Genomic DNA, 17499 nt, shown 5'->3' on the forward strand with positions numbered 1-17499 from the left:
AAAAAATGGGGGTTTGGTTTTTGCCGAATATCTCAAAAACTATTGCAGATATAGGAAATCGAAAAAAAGGTTCTTAAAGAACGGGAAATTTCCAACGAGAGTCCTGCCTCCCGGAACTCCACCGCCATTATTCATAATTTTAATTTGGAGCCGAAAATAGGGCTAAAAACGGGTGTAGTGCGTTCCGCGCGCGCCGACCGATTCTGCAACTTGAACTACAAGAATCAGTTTCACCCATCAAATATTAAAATTAAAAAATGAAAAAATTAACATACTTTTTGGATACTTGAATGAACAATAATCCGTCAAAAAAAAAATTCTTTCCCCAATTTCCCAATCAGATATCTTTTTGTTAATCAAGTTTTCTTGACAAGACACAACTGAACATAAAGATCCAGATAATTATTGAACTAGGAAGCTGAGATTTTTTTCAATGCCTGGAGCTATGTTTCAAAGGGTTAAGAAGAGATCCCCGCTGGAAAAAGTGGAATATTTTGATTTTTCACTTTTTTATCAACAATCTAAGACATGAAAAAATTCCAATCGTAGATAAAGCAGATGAAAAATTCTTTTTTGTCAAATATTACGACTGCTTCGTATTGTTATTACCTAAATCTACACGAAATTGTTTTTTTCAATTTTTCACTAACGTTGTTTAAAAAATTGTTATAAACAAATGCATTGTTTACATGATATTTTTGATTTTTTTTTTTTACATCGAATCATTGATAAAAACAATGATTTTGAGGCGGAAAATCGTTTTTAAAAAAAAATTATTCCTTGCTGAAAATCGCATTAGTTGATTAACAATTTTTTTCTTACGTTAAATATTAATATTAAGACACCGTTTTGGATTTGAAAATCATGGTTTCTAACGTACTTTGATATTTCGAAGGAAAAAAATTTGTTAGTCTATTTCTTAATTGTTTATCTGATCAACAATTTGTTGTAAACAAATATAATTTTGTGTCATAGTTTTTTTTGAATATGAAAAAATTGAAAAAAACGAGCCATGCATCGTTAGCTGATGCAAGAAATTTTTGCCTTTTTTTTATGAATTTTTTAATATTTTCTCACCCTTAAGTCTGTATTTTCTTCGAATTTCCCAACATTCTTATTCGAATGACTTATAAACTATTCAACATACGTCTACAACACTTCCGGTCTTTTTCATTCTTTGTAAGATAAGGAATTAAATGAGCTTTCAGCCGAAGCTCTACCTTAATAATTTACATAGTTTTTGCTATTATTATCATATATGTATCCTAAAGAAGATCATCTCGATAGCTCCGCGCTATTAAATATACCTCAATATGCCGAAACATTGGAAGGGTATCTAGAAGACGAAGAAAATGTAACACAGAAAGAAGGAACTGTGAGAACCTTTTTTTCGATTTCCTATATCTGCAATAGTTTTTGAGATATTCGGCAAAAACCAAACCCCCATTTTTTTTTTCCAAATTCTCAATAACTTTGGCAATTTGTTGTTCCGGCACTTGAAGTTTTTGAAAAAGTTTCTAGGTGTCATTCCGAATCGAATGATACCTGGATCACAATTTTCTGAGAAGGTGAACAGAAAATCGTAAAAATGGTACGTGTTGACTAGACTATTTTCAGTTTCGTAAATGAACATCATTAATTCTTTAAAATCAACCGACACCAAATAGTCGTTTTTCAAGAATAACCAGGAATTAAATTCTTTGGAAAATAAAGAATCCAAATCAATTATTGTGCCAGGTACGTACATACCTGTATGTTAGTTTACATCATGCATAGAAGTACCAGAGAAGACTGGAATCATCAAATCAATGAATATAAAATCTAAAAGGAAATGGAAAAAAAAACTCAATTAAATTCATTGACGAAGTTGAAAATAAAAAAGAAATTAGATCAAATTTGGGAAAAAATAAAATAAAAAATAGATGGTCCTTATAGCGCGCTTATGTAATATCACCATACAAGTATTTTGGATTTTTTTTCTAAAAAGCCCGCCAGGTCCCACTACCTCCAATTTTTTATTCTATTTTTTCCCAAATTTGATCTAATTTTTTTTTTATTTTCAACTTTGTCTTTAAATTTGATCAAGTTTTTTCTGAACCCACCATGGCTGCTCCCTGAACCCTTTTATTTGTATAGTCTATTCAACAATATCGTATTTGGGCTGTTAGAATTAATACCTTTCATAACCTACACCTGTATATTTTAGTATTGTTCCGTTACAGATGAGATTACAGGCATGAAAATATGGTTATTTTGAAAACAGTCAGGTAAAAAATAGTATATGTCACGTACGGAAGGAGCGGATTTTCACCTCGCACTCGGCGAAAATCACGCATTCTCCTTGATAGCTTAGTGTATTATTTTTGATTATTAATCATTATTTATTCTATTAAATCATCAATTTCTGCTTATGGTTATGGTTCGTTTTTATCCTCCCCCACTTGAACGGCCGGTGTCATAAACGAAGTGAATTAACAATTGATATAGGTAGACCATATTCAAATGAAGGCGGTCGTTAAAAAAGTTGGTTTGAATGAAAATGGAGCTATAGCGACTAACAGAAGAAACAACAATTATTGTATAAATAAAATTATAGGCGTTTCATTAACGAACAAATGAAAAACAGGCCAATGAGATGAATTAAAATTGTATAATTAAGACCAAGGCTAGCATTTTTAATGGCGAGAGAATGGAATAGTTAATTTTGCGCAAGTAATTTTTGTCTTCTTCGGCGATGATTTTGTGGCTACTTCTCTGTCGGGGATTTCCGTCGTTGACGTTGTTCCTCCTTTTGGGCTGTGATTTCTGACTCCAGGTGATCTGGTTTGATGCCGTCTTGATTAGGTGCCTCCTGAATATTCGCCTCTTCGTACTGCGCTTTCGTCGATTGATTATTATGTGCTGGACACGTCTGTCCACCTTGTCGACCCTCACAGAAGAGAACAATTTGTCTCGTTCGTCTCCATACCTGGTGTTTAGTCTCTCTCTCCTTCTCTTTCTATCCTGTCGTCCTCTTTTTCTCCTTATTAACCTTTTTTCTAAGTATTTAGTCCAGTCGAATTAGGTTTTATATTAATGTGGAAGAACATAGGCTGGTCGATTTTCTTCAAATTTTTTTCAGACCAGTAGAAAGCTACTCTCAGAAGTCCAACATTTCTTTCGAACGAGTTTGGCCGTAAAAATTAAAAAAAAAGGAAAAACCCATATTTGGCAATAGAACTTTTTTTCTGTAAACTTTTCGGAAAAAGTGTTCGTACAAAAGTTGTCTCATAAAAACGTTGAATATGATTTTCAGATAATTTATAGCAATATTTCGAATGAATACGTATGAATTTTTTTGAAAAGGGCTCAATATAGGTCGGATCGAAGATACAAGTGGGTCATCGAAAAGTTGAGAAAAAAAGCAAGCAGGTTTAGAAAAAAAATTCCTATCCACGACAATTATTAACGGAGATGGTTATTTGTTGAGTAATCGGTCAGCCCGCGTCGCTCGGCCCTCCCACCACGCGACTCGGCACCCCCCACCACGCACTTCAACCGATCGAGCACGGCTCGAAGCGTTCAACGCTGTTCAATAATTTTTTTCATTATTTTAAACTACCTTGACGACGTTGAAAAAATTCATGGTTATTCCTTGGAGTATTTGACGAATTTTGATATTTTTTCCGTTTCTCAATATTAATTACAGCAATAAATGTCACCCAAAATAGAAGATACTGTTACCTCCGGTTCTACTTTACAAATTCGGGTTTATTTTTTTTGAAAATACTCAGTGAAGCAAGAACAATAAGAATCTGTTAAGATCAATTCGAACTTGGATTCAAGTATCAGAGATATCTCTACTTGTTTGAGAGCAAAAATTTCAAAATCGCCGAAAAGGTCATGCTTAACTACGGAACATAGGTGAGCGAATATTCGACCATTCTCTGGGGAAAGGATTGAAGTTACTGCTCCATCGATTACAATACCACAAGTTGATCATTCATCAAGTTATTGGAAAAAATCGAAGAAAAAAATTCCGTGTTTGCTCGCAATTTACAAGTAAATTAATTGTTAGAGAATTTTGAAATCGGGCTCAAAATTGTGTTCGAAAAAAGTGTAAAACTTTTGAGGGTATCTTTCTACCGGTCTAACGAACTCGTGAAAAAATCGGCTAACTTATGTTCTTCCACATTAATATAGACGCTATTTTCTGCTTGATTCGACCAGACTACCAACAGTTCGCTGCATAGTTCAGCGTAATAATCGCGGACTATCGGTGTGCTTATTTCCAGCGTCGTACCTAATTCTTTAGCCAGTTAATACTTTTAGTTACTATAATGTTGGGGGATAATTTCGTGTTTTTGGTTTTATTTTGAGTGTTGTTGTATAGTTATTGGGACGGTTTTGCTCCCATTAATAGCGTATCGTCTTGCACCAAATTATCTCAGGGCTAGGGTTCCGTATCATCGTCCGTTGCCGCTGAATATTATCATTTCGTCCGCTATATTTCTCTCCTGTAAAAGCCACACGTAATTCGACTATTCGCGGACTATACCAACCAGTGTTATCGTTAATTATCGCCATCTTCTTTGGAGCACAACTCGTCAGATGCATCAGGCGCAGCAAATTTCGCCCGTCGTTAATATCACTTCGCCAGATGCGTGCTGAAAATACCTGCCTTACAAATCAGAATATCGCCATATCCTCGCAATTCTCCGAGACTTGACATTTGAAAAGTTGCAATCGCTGTGATTTCGTTGGGCAGATATTTTATCGCCGTGTTACGAGACGTGTTGTTGGGCTATCGCCGTTATTCCCAGACTTATCCGTTACAATTGACCACTTCAAAAGCGCACAATTGGTCATCTCGCGGTCCATCAGGACCCATAATTACCGCATATCGACAAGCCGCTATTGCTGGCTACCATATCGCGGAATAATTCATTAGCGTTAGCATTTACGGAATATACCGGCTCATCGTCAGTCCAGGGGAATAGTTCTGTCATATCGCAATTAACGCAAACCCCGCCGCTCTACCTTAACGTCTCGTCTCTGATTGTGAGCTAACCGTGGACAAACCGTCGCAGATCTCTTTATCGTCACCTCGTACATTCTGGGTTTTTGAAGTAGGGGAAACCGGGGCAAGTTGGAGGCTGGGGCAAGATGACGAATTAATTGTTTTTAGAATATTTTGACAGATAGCGCCGGGTAAGTTATCAAAAAGTGTTAAACACTCTTCTACGCAATAATATTTGCGATGTAGCTAGCGTGGCAAGGTCATCCGGCTTTTTTACGGAGGCATTGTGGTTTCAGACGTGTGCGAAGTAATATCTGGAGCTCAAGAAAATAGTTGTATACAACTGCAGATAAGCAAGATCGGACTTGTGAATTAATACTTTATTTCTACACGCATATAGATCCTAGAGATCATAGAATCTCCGAATTTTCACCAATGTACTTTTTGTGGGGTTCTTTTTTTGCAAATAGTGGCAAATGGGGCAAGATGGTGGGGGCAAGTTGACGGATCGTCCTTATCGAGATCTTTGCATGTTGTTCAGTTAATTGATATTTAGGCTACATACGATTGTGCAGCTCATTGAATAATTCGATAAATAAATAAATGAATAAATTTATTCACGATTCAATGTTGGCATGTTCTAATGTCGAAGGAGCAGCTCAGTTTGTTTGCGACCAGTGTTAATTATCACTATATGTATATCTAAGCTAAACTACATAAACTATGCGTATTTGTATTTTCATATCTTTTATGGATTTAAATGAACTGAAGTATATTTTGACGAAAAAAGTATTTTTTTAGGCCCATTAAATCAAAATCTAATATTCGTCAACTTGCCCCGATAGGTTCGTCATCTTGCCCCGTGGTCGGGGCAAGATGACGAATTTGCAGAATTTCGGAAAAATGGAAATTACATAGTTTGTGAATGATCGAATTCAATGTCAATTTTTTTTTTAATAGCTAACATCTCATACTTTCGAAAAATACCAACAGATTTTGAAATTCGCTTACAATCGAATAAAAAACCGCACTTGAAGCTTAACGTCTCCAACTTGCCCCGGTCTCCCCTATTTCGTAACGCATTCGCGACTGGCACCCAACCGAGTATTTGAGTCTTCAGAGTGTCGCATTTGAGTGAAACAAATATGCGCCATAGGTATATTCGCTAATAGGTACGATTCGACAGTCCCTGCCATTAATTTGCCCGACGAGGAAAATATGCTGGTCATAACATATCAATATATCTATTCTTTTTTTTTTGCAATAACACAAACAACGAATATCTTAATAAAAATTGAAAACGTTATCTCTTTGCATTTTATCATCGGCTGTATACCAGCGGTTCCCTTATCCCCGGATCGACACAAAATTTTGAATCCTTTCAAGATTTGATTTAAAAAATTCTTCATTTAGCTTGTATACAGTACGTACTAGCATATACATATGTATCTATAGTACTAGCGTTGAATTGGATGATTCAAAAGTCAAGAAATTTTTAGGTACGAAATAAGAACAAATCCTTCGTACCTATCGACACCTTCGCCAACCGAGATGTACTCATCACCTGTGACCTGCCGGAAAGATACTAACCATTGGATGGGCGGAGTTTTGTCTATAGAAACCGGAGGCTCGTGCCCAGTTACCAATTATTATTATTCCGGATTTATTGCTCTCCAAATGCTCCTCGACGTTACAAAGATAAGGGTGAGAATGCTTTTTATGTTTTGAAATAACAAATTTTTGTTTATTTCCGCTTCTTCGTCGTTTTCCCGCTAATTACAGGAAAAAAAATTTCAGCTCAGAAGTGAAAGAAACGACATCACAATACCTACGATAAAGCTAGAGATGTTTCCAAAGGAGGCGTACACCGCAAGTAAGTCGTTGGGTGATAATTGAATGACGTAAATGGAATGGGCTTGAATGAATGAAAACTTTGATTTTTATTCTTATTCTTTCCATACAGACTGGATCCTTTACTTCAGGGTTGTCATTCCGCTCTATATGGTTCTGGCCCTGTCGCAATTCATCACTTACCTGTTGATATTAATTGTCGGTGAGAAGGAAAACAAAATCAAAGAAGGAATGAAGATAATGGGTTTGAAGGACTCCGTCTTTTGGTAAAATTTTCGACATCTGATATTTTACCTACTTGATAGACGACACGGTGATAGAAAACTTGTGTTTTCACATTTTTTCTAGGCTTTCGTGGTTCATCATCTACGCAGTGTTTGTTTTGTTACTTTCCGCAGTTGCTGTCGTCCTGTTATTCACATTGCAGATGTTTCAGCACACACATTTTTTACCGATATTTCTTCTGGTGGTTTTATACAGTTTTTCCGTAATTATGTTCGGGTTTATGATTACGCCATTCTTCGACAAGTCAAGGGTAAGTTAACCTGGCGCATATAACGAATCACTCGAATTGACATCTTTCAACGAGTCTAGTAGCTAATCAGGTCATTACTGTCGATGGTATTTCACAGTATTTTCAACTTTTCAGACCGCTGGAGTACTTGGTAATTTTGCAGTGACGATATTGAGTCTCATGTATTTCATACAAGTATTCGTGGACGACTCAAGCTCAATAGCGTTTTGGGTGGCTTCGTTGATCAGTCCTTCTGGGGTTGCTTTAGCCATGGACAAGGTGAGCGATCAATTTCCACGTTTCCAAACTGAACCCTGTGAACAAAAATTGGCATTATCGCATTTCCTGCTTTGCTTTATAGGCGCTCGTCTTGGATCTTCAAGGGCAAGGTGTGAACTTTGACAACCTTTGGTCTGGTCCAGGTATACCATTCGGTGGAAGTCTTATTATGATGACGCTGGATATATTTCTCTACAGTTTGCTGGCCTATTATCTTGACTCGGTTGTCCCCAGTGCGTATAAACTCTTTATCCCTAACCACATGGTTGTCAATCCTGATGAAACGTAGAATCATGTACAATTTGTTCGACCGCGCAGGTGAGTATGGGGTCAAAAGAACGCCTCTCTTCTGCTTCACTCCTGGATTTTGGTGCCGAAGGAAGGTGCAACGGGTAAGTGAAAATATCGGACACGGGCATAATATCGGAAATCACAAAATTGATGCTGGATGAACGATGGATGTGTTTGATGTTAAAAGGTGCCCTCGTCGAACGGAGAGTCAAATTCCTTTATTCCCGGAGAAGAAACGAATCGTGACGTAGAACCCGTGGTACGGGAGATGAAAGGAAGGGAGGCTATCAGAATAGTTGACCTCTACAAGTCCTACCAAAAATGTCGGAAGCCTGAGGTAAAGGCTGTGAACGGAATAAACTTGACGATCTACGAGGGTCAGATCACGGCTATCTTAGGTCACAACGGTGCAGGTAAGACGACGCTGTTCAACATTCTGACCGGGTTGACCGCGCCGTCCGGTGGCACAGCATTGATCTTTGGCTATGACGTGAGGGATCACAACGACATGCAGATGATTCGAAGTATGACCGGAGTCTGTCCGCAGCATGACATTCTTTTCGACCTATTGACGCCGAGGGAACATTTGGAGTTCTTCGCAGCTGTACGAGGGATACCACGGGCGATGATCGATGTTGAGGTGGGTGAGAATTTCATTCTCTCGGAAAGATTTTCGAATACCTCATGCTTCGTGCGCGTAAGCAAGAGATTCTGGTTTTCAGGTGAATAAGACGCTCAAAGACATCGACTTGACTGAGAAGGCGGACGCTTTTGCCAAATACCTGAGTGGTGGACAAAAGCGCAAGTTATCCGTAGGGATCGCCATTATAGGCGATCCGAAGATAATAATTCTAGACGAACCTACGGCGGGAGTCGATCCCTACTCGCGACGTCAAATGTGGTCCTTCCTCCAGTCGAGACGCCATGGTAAGGTGATCCTGCTGACCACACATTTTATGGACGAAGCTGACATTCTGGCGGACAGGAAAGCCGTCATTAGCAAGGGAAAGTTGCGATGCTGCGGAAGTTCACTCTTCCTGAAGAATAAATTCGGGATCGGATATCATCTGACGTGAGTTTGGTTCGGGTTGTGATTAATTTTAGCTTTCTTCGTCATGCGTTTGCCATTATTTTAACGTTTCAGGCTAGTACTAGAGGGAAATCCTCGGGAGCATGCAATAACACGTCTCGTGTCATCCCACGTATCCAAAGCGGAAAAAGCGCGACGCCATGGCCGCGAGCTTAGCTTCATACTTCCTCATAATTCTGTTGAGAACTTCGCTCCATTATTTTCAGCCATTGAGCAGGAAATTAAAACGAAGAGTAGCAGACTTGGAATCAGCAGTTATGGCGTTTCGATGACGACGTTAGAAGAGGTTTTCCTTCACTTAGAAAAGGACGAAGAAACCGAATGCACGATGGATAACTTGTCGAAAAAAATGGTCCGGAATCGAGCTTTGAGCAGGTCTCTGTCGCTACAGTCGAAAAGCACTTCATACCAAAGTTTACAAAATGAGGGAGCAACCATTCAAGCTGATGGCCAGGTCAAAGGTCTGGATCAGCCTTTTTTTTTTACTTTTTCTTGCCTGTTATCTTTCTGAGCCTCGTTCGTGACTGGTTTTTCTTTCAGCTGCAGGCGACCTTCCCGACAGAGTGCATAACGATAAAAATCCAGTTATACTGGGATTAGGATTAGATCCCATCAAGACTCGGCCAAACTTTTGTCAGATATTAAAAGCAATGCTGCGATTGAGGCTACTCAGGTTGTTCCGAAATATCCAGCTTCTTTACTTTACAATTGTTGCTCCGCTGGCTCTCGTTGCGCTCGCCCTTTACATCAACAGTATCCAAACGGTTGATATTAAGATGCAGTCTCTTCAGCTGAATCCCGGTAAGAGAAGTATTTGGATTCAGTGATTTCCGATAATTTATCGAACTGCTAACCGGTGTATTTTTTTTCTACAGAAACGTACGGTGAGGAAACGAGGATTCTTTACACAAACAATACCGACGTTAACATTTCTTCCCTAATGAATTACATAAATACGCGGGACGCAGTAGAGGTCAACGAGTATGATGGGAATTTTGTTGAGCTGCTACACGCTGCACCAAGTATGGCAGCCTTCAATGTAAATGCGTACAACTTTACAAATCTTAATCTCACGATGATGTACAACGACACGATGCAACATTCGCTCCCCATTTTGGTTAACCTAATTTCTAAAGCAATGTACAGGTGAGCAGGATCCGATGTATCGTAATTACGAAGTATTTTTCACGAGTAGTAAGCTTAAAACGAAGAACTTGTATGTTTCCCCATATTGAAATTACATGACAAATTTACCGGATCCAGTCGAGTACCCGTCGTAAGTGTCCCCCAATAAGCCTCTTCTCCTCATTCAGCAATAACTAACAACTTCCCCCGCTCAACGACTCTTTTTTGCTTCGTGCTGGACCACCCCGTGTAAGCTTCCGTCAAAAGTGTTGACATGTAACTATAATTATTCAGATATACACAAGCAAACTGCCAATATCCCATAGAATTATGCGATGAGATGAAATTTATCATCATTATAACTAGCAATTTACAGTCCCTATGTGACTATCGAGAATAAGAAATTATGATTAAATAAACTTCGTCTCAAAGATTTTTTTACTCGCCATTGAACGATTGATCTCTTGTTGAAAATTTATTTCACCATTGCATGTGTGAACGAATTACAAAAACGTTTGACAACGCAAATACAGCGTTGAAATGTAATGTAATGTAACATGTTTATACGGGGGGCCGAGCGAGAAAACTAACCTCGCGGGAGAGGGGATGCTAAAATTCCTAGGAACAATTCTTCTTCAGCCTTTAGGCTGGGCCGCCTATGACGAGTACTCGACTGTAATACAACCCGAGAGTTTATTCTAATTGCGTTTAGAAGTAGCCGTATACGAAATAACAGTTCGCAGCGATATCTACCTTCTGATTAATCTTGTTCCAATGTACGTACGTACGTACGTACGTACGTACGTACGTACATACATACATACATGCAGCTTTCTACGCGAAATCTGACGGTTTCGAAAACTTGATTTTTCTTCCCACCGGGCGGAAAGCGGCATTTTTCGTCCCGCTGCGCGAAACTAAGTTGCCGCTTTTCACCTCCGTTGAGGAGAAAAATTGTATAAACACCATGGGCTGCCCTGGGTGTGTAATAGCTGTACTATTTTGATTCCCTCAATTTTTTTATATTTTTTATTACCCATCGGGAGACCATGTTTGGCAAATTTTTAGGGTTTTTTTGATTACTGGTTCCAAAAATATAAAATTTTTCAAATATATGGGTTTTTTGCCCATAACTTCGCTAATAATTTTCCAAATCGATCTTTGTTTTTGCAAAATCTTCGGTTTTCCATGTACTTTTCAGAAAAGAATACAAAAAAAATTATTCGAAGTTTTTTATATGTGGTTTTTGAGTTTTACACATTAAATCTTGTTTTTCAATGCGAGTTTCAATGCCTATTTTTATTTTGTTTGAAAATTTTTTATTACAAAGTTCTCTTATTTTAACAATTTTAGAGACCAGTCCGTTCGTGGGAATTCCATAATTGCTGTTTTTTGTGCTTTTTTCGATTTTTTCCGACTTTTTTGAATTAAAGAAAAAAAAAAATAAATAATAAATAATTGTTGATTTCACCTCTCTATTAGACATAGAGAAATGTGGAAGTAGACTCAGGTAACTAAGAATTGGTATCTATGACAATCTGTAGAAATTTATGTAAATTTCTTGTTCATAAGTTGTTATGGATACCCATTCATAGGTATTTATAATCACACACTTCTCCACACTTTTTTATTTGTGTGTATTTCCACACTTTTTTACGTATAACTAGGGGCTTCGCCCCTGCGCGCGCGCCAACCCCGCTCGGCGCTTCGCGCCTCATGCTCGGGTTTCGCGCTCGCTTTGTCGTAATGAATTCCATTTCTTTTTGAAGAAGATTTCTTATGCAAGAGCAAACCTATGTTTGCTCTGGCAGTCTCGAAATTTGAAGCAACATTTGATGTTCGCATAGTTCAGATCGATCAATCAAAAGGCAAATTTTGAATATTACTGATCTTTCATATGTTATTTTTGAAATTGTGAATAATGCAGTACATAACCGTTATGAGTTTAATCCTAATTATTTTTACTACATATTTTTCTAATTTTTTTATTTATTTATCTTCTTTGATAATTTATAAGTGAACATTATTTTCTTTTATTTCTTATTCTTTCTTCTTTTTATATTTTTCTGCTCTCCATTTTCCTTCATTTCTTATATTTTTCATTCTTTCTTCTCTTCTTATTTTTTTCTTTTCCTTCTTCCTCTATTTCTTTCTTCACCTCCACTTTCACCTCCGTTTCTTTCTCTTCCTCTCTCTATTCCACGAGTTCCGCCCGCTCGCATAGCATGAAATTCCATCCGTCGTCTGTAATTTTATTTTCGTAATTTGAAATTTCCACTATCAGACCAGGTAACGTTCATAATGACGCGGATTTATATAATGTTTTATCCGTCAAGATTTGCATTCTTACGATATCTTTATACTTATAGGTTGTTCAAAATTGTATTACCTTCGATCGTTAGCGTCTGATCAAAAAAATCTCAAAATTTTCCAAGAAAGGGTTCCCGATGGGTACTGATAAATATCAGAAAACTGAAAAAATCAATAAATGAAGACCTTGATACTGTCCGATTCCGCGTGGGGAGGCCCACATCTACTCGTTGAATGTCCATAAAAATACGTACTCACTCAATCGTTATGGGCAAATCCATTACTTTTCAATCAAAGTGCGCGGGCGTGGTTCAGCGATTTGGTTGCCGATTTTCTCTTTGAAAGTAGGTTCCGAAAGAAGGTGATCCTTCAGCTCATTCGAATTTCAGCTCGTTTCGACGAAATCCACTAGCTGTGCAATAGTTTGAAGTGTCAAAGAAGTCAATTTTCGAGTAATTTTCAAATTAAATATCTCGGCTCCCCTATAACTCAGAGATTTGCAGGATGCGGCATTTCCCTCTGCCAACTTCGTATTTCGAAGAGAAAAATAAATCAACATTCTTTACCTCGAAAACTGTAGATCCGGGAGCGTTTCAAAAATAGTCAAAATTTCGCTAAAACAGTGGTTCAGTTAAAAACTCGCAGCCAAGGCGGATTCGGGTGTGGAATATTGATTTATTTTTTTCTTGGAAATACGAAGTTGGCAGAGGGAAATGCCGCATCCTGCAAATCTCTGAATTATATGAGAGCCGAGATGACTTTAAAATTACTCGAAAATCGACTTCTCTGAAAGTTCAAACGATTCTACAGCTACTGAATTTCGTCAAATCGAGCTGATACTTGGAGGATCACCTTCTTTCGGAACCTATTTTCGAATTGACAACCAAATCGCCGAACCACGCCCGCACACTTTGGTCGAAAAGTAATGGATCTGACCTCATTCTTTTCATATTGTACTTTTCATAATATGTATAGAAGCTTTTGGTGTTTTTTTTTTTTGTTCTTGATTGTCCACTTTGTACGTCTCGCACGATTTTGAATGCTGTTATTTCCTTTTCCGAACCCTTGAACAATGTTCCAGCGGGAAACACGGGAATCTTCGTAAGCCTATTGAACAAGACTGTTCGTTAAAACAGTGATAGTTTAGCGAATCACAAATCTTTGGGACACAAGCTGAGCTGATTCGGGATGTCTCAGTCCTACTTACAAGTAGTGTCTATTACAATTCTCAGCTACTAACTTTGCCCCCTCTCATCACTGTCGAGAACTTTGTCTGTTATTGAATAAATCTAATCAAAAATTTGTATTTTCAATTAGATTGTTCACCAACGACAACGACCCTCGACCCATTGAGGTCAAGACACATCCGTTTCAACAAACTTCTCAACCTCAAGAGTTCAACATAGGCACTGGAAGTTCGGCCCTCTTTATCGGAATGATATTTGTGCTGATACCCATAATACTTGCCGTTGATATGGTGTACGATAGAGAGGTGGGTACAGAATTTTGAAATTCACAATTCATCTCGATCTCAACGTATGTGATAAAAATCCAAAATATTACGCGGCAAATTTAGATGATTTATTTATTTATGAGAACTGTTTTGTCTGTTTACATGAATTTTCCTTCGTGAGCCGAAACCCCACCTACGTCCTCAAAGTAAGCCCCGTTTTCTTGAATTCCAGATAAAGGCAAAGAATCAGCTCCGGGTAAACGGGCTTTCTTTCTCGATGTACTTTCTAACGTACTTCATTGTCCTCGTGGGATTGATGGCGTTCATCAGTCTCTGCATCCTAGGAATAATATTTATATTCAATGTCCCGTCTCTTCAGGAACCACCTGCGCTAATAACCTTAGCTGTTTTGTTAATGCTTTACTGCCCCTCCTCCATTCTTTTCTCCTCATGCCTAAGTTATATTTTCGATAAAATGGATTCCGCTCAAAGTATTCTACCGAATATAGTGACGATCCTCGGAATGGTACCTTTCCTTCTTGTCATGGGACTCGACATGTTGGGGCTGGGTGAGTCTTGCTGAATCTTTTTAAACGCTGCTGTCGAAGAGGCTGAATGCTTTTTTCTCTTGTGGTTTCTGTATGATTTCATATTTATGTTAATTATTTCCAAAGGTGGAACAGCGGCTTTCGCTTTGCACGTTGTTCTATCTCTCCTGAACACGATGTACGTTCCGTACGCGGCTGTTTATTATGTGGATCGTGTCCACCTGATGTGTTCGATAAACGCAGCGTGTCATCACCTAACCATGTCAGATTATTTTACGACGGAAATCATACTGATGGCCGTCGGTGTCATACTCCACATACCGATTTGGTTCATCGTTTTAATTTTATTGGACGTCAAAAAGACCGGTGGAAACGTTGGTGACGCCCTCAAATACTTTCTGGTCAGTCCTACTCTTTGTTTAATCATTCGCAAGTCTTCGCCGTCAGCTAAATTGCATTACTCGAAATTATTTTCTGTAGCGTAACGGGGGATCGATAGGTGAGGAAATAATGGAGAACTCGGACGTCGGTGAACACGAAGATGCTGACGTGAAAATGGAAAGGCAAAGAGTCTTCAACTTGATGGCTTCTTCCGTCCAAGAGCCACCCGTCGTAATGGTCCAGGTGAGTTGATTTTACAGCTGGAAATGGTCAGATTCTGGATGCTGCTGATTCAGGTGACCTACTACCACTTGTGTTCGCATCACTCTATCAATTTTTTCAGAATTTGCGCAAAGAGTACCGAAACCGTGGAGTTGGTTCGTGTAACTGCTGTACGAAAAGGGAGGAAGAGCAGCCAGCACCAAAAAGAAAGGTGGCGGTACGCAATCTTTCATTGGCTGTTGAGCCCGGCGAAGTATTCGGTTTACTCGGACACAATGGTGCCGGTAAAACGACTACGATGAAAATAATCATCGCTGAAGAAGCGGCGAGCAGAGGACGGGTTCAAATAGGAGGTAGTAATATAACGTCACAAATGACAGAGGCCTTCCGACAAATGGGTTATTGTCCGCAACATGATGCCCAATGGAAGAACATCACTGTCAGAGAACACCTCGAATGTTACGCTGCGATACGTGGAGTACCGTCTAGCGACATCGGCAGGTAAGTCGTCAGGTGGCCACAGATTTATTTATTTTTTTGATACATGAAATTGCAGCGTACTAAAAACGTGTCTTTCGTGCAGAATTGTGGATCTCTACCTGTCGGGTCTTCAAATCCACGAGCACGCTGATAAACAGTCACAGGAGTGTTCGGGTGGTACAAGAAGAAAGTTGAGTTTTGCAATGGCTATGGTTGGTGGTCCAAAGGTTGTCCTAATGGACGAACCAAGTACAGGAATGGATCCACGTTCGAAGAGGTTTCTCTGGGACACAATCCTAGCAAGCTTCCAGGTTGATATAGAAATCAAATTTCAAATATGTCTTTGTATTTAAAGCGTACAACGAGAATTGTGGCTTTCGGTTGCACAGGGTGGTAGAGGGGCGATTCTGACTACCCACTCGATGGAAGAGGCGGACGCCTTATGCTCTCGAGTGGGTATAATGGTGAAGGGTGAACTTCGTTGCATAGGATCGACGCAGCACCTAAAAAATCTCTACGGCGCTGGTTACACCTTGGAGATGAAACTCCTCGGAGGTGATTGCACACCAACCACTCCTTCTGGTGACCGTATTTCAGGACTCAAAGATTTTGTTGCCGATCTCTTCCCCGATGCTACTCTTGAAGAAAGTTTCGCAGACCGACTTGTATTCGGCGTTCCACAACACGCTGTTCGATCTTTGGCCGAATGCTTTACTCAACTAGAAAAAGGTGAGAAAATATTCGATAACAATTTATAAATTTTGTTCAGTCTTACAAAGTTGTTTCAACATTCATTCAAATCAAATGCAAACAACGAGATTCCACCCAACTATGAATCACTCATGCATCGGCATTAAAAATAGTTCATCTGGTTAGCTTGTCCAGTGTCGTTTCAACAGAATCTTCTATTTAAACTTATCGTTCATATTCAGCGATTCTAGTTCTCATTTTCTCATTTGCTAACGATCATTCCCAATTTTAACTGAAACTTGGATTAATTTCATGCAATAGCAAAAATCGAATTGGATATCGAGGAGTACAGCTTCAGCCAGACCACTTTGGAACAAGTATTTTTGAAATTTTCTCACTACGACGAAGTGAACGGAAGCGAATAATATGGACGAAATATTAGTGTTTCAAATGATAATGAAAATAAATTACGAAATAGTCGCACTATATGTAATAATAAAACAACAATAATAATAATAATCAAGATAACATTTATAATAATAATAATAGTCACTAATAATAATAATAACATTAAGGAGGAGAAGGAGAAACAGAAACAGAAAAAATAGAAATAATAATCATACCGATAATGTTATTTATAATGATAATTTTCAATAACAATAATATGAGTAAAAATGATAAATAGTCATGCTAATATCAGCTTTTATTATTTATTGATACAGTAATAAAAATCACGAAGAAACTAATCCGATCACCGATCGCATGTGCGCCATCAGATCGTTTACCGGTTAAATTTTCAAATGGTTTGCTAGAAAGTCACGCGAGCGGAGCTTGGGACCATAGAGCAGATAGCAGATGTTCGACGATACATGAAAAACAAATAGTTTATACATTACACATATATAAATATGAAATAGCGTAATAATTGAAAGGATTACATGTACAGGTGGCAAGGGATACCAGCGTTCAATAAAATGTATTGAAAGTAAACTAATGTAAAAAAGGAAAAAGATAGAAAATGATCTTGCAAAAACATATGAGAAATCAGGGTACTTCAGTATGGTATCGATACAAGCTAAAAAATCAATGAAGTTCCGCGGCATCACTTATCATAAATAATAATCCGATTGCGATCAAATTATCGTCAGTCTTTATCGAATTGAGTTGAGATTTTCTTAGAAAATTACGATCATGACTATAACAACAACAGCACCGTCAACAACAACAACACAACAACAACAACAACAACACAACAACAACAACAAC

The 17499-nt window shown here is 38.4% G+C and overlaps 1 protein-coding gene across 9 annotated transcripts in view; it reads left to right on the forward strand.

Moving 5' to 3' along the window:
• Window positions 1-16807, forward strand: part of LOC105693976 (cholesterol transporter ABCA5-like) — a 75919-nt gene extending 59112 nt beyond the window's left edge. For 6 of the 9 annotated variants that reach the window (XM_048658061.1, XM_048658060.1, XM_048658063.1 and 3 more), the window contains 20 exons: window positions 6499-6703; window positions 6797-6872; window positions 6963-7116; window positions 7199-7385; window positions 7500-7643; window positions 7726-7876; window positions 7962-8035; window positions 8122-8574; window positions 8657-9006; window positions 9079-9485; window positions 9565-9825; window positions 9900-10170; window positions 13777-13951; window positions 14145-14481; window positions 14587-14861; window positions 14941-15084; window positions 15185-15564; window positions 15647-15854; window positions 15918-16272; window positions 16555-16807. In XM_048658061.1, coding sequence (XP_048514018.1) covers window positions 6499-6703; window positions 6797-6872; window positions 6963-7116; window positions 7199-7385; window positions 7500-7643; window positions 7726-7876; window positions 7962-8035; window positions 8122-8574; window positions 8657-9006; window positions 9079-9485; window positions 9565-9825; window positions 9900-10170; window positions 13777-13951; window positions 14145-14481; window positions 14587-14861; window positions 14941-15084; window positions 15185-15564; window positions 15647-15854; window positions 15918-16272; window positions 16555-16658 — 4711 coding nt within the window. In that variant the 3' untranslated portion in view covers window positions 16659-16807. Of the gene's footprint in view, window positions 1-5974; window positions 6423-6498; window positions 6704-6796; window positions 6873-6962; window positions 7117-7198; window positions 7386-7499; window positions 7644-7725; window positions 7877-7961; window positions 8036-8121; window positions 8575-8656; window positions 9007-9078; window positions 9486-9564; window positions 9826-9899; window positions 10171-13776; window positions 13952-14144; window positions 14482-14586; window positions 14862-14940; window positions 15085-15184; window positions 15565-15646; window positions 15855-15917; window positions 16273-16554 lie in introns of those variants that run through there. The other 3 variants (XM_048658065.1, XM_048658059.1, XM_048658058.1) reach the window with 3 other exon arrangements.
• The last annotated feature ends 692 nt before the right edge of the window (window positions 16808-17499 follow it).

The sequence above is a fragment of the Athalia rosae genome, chromosome 7, assembly GCF_917208135.1.
Source record: "Athalia rosae chromosome 7, iyAthRosa1.1, whole genome shotgun sequence".
NCBI lineage: Eukaryota > Metazoa > Arthropoda > Insecta > Hymenoptera > Athaliidae > Athalia > Athalia rosae.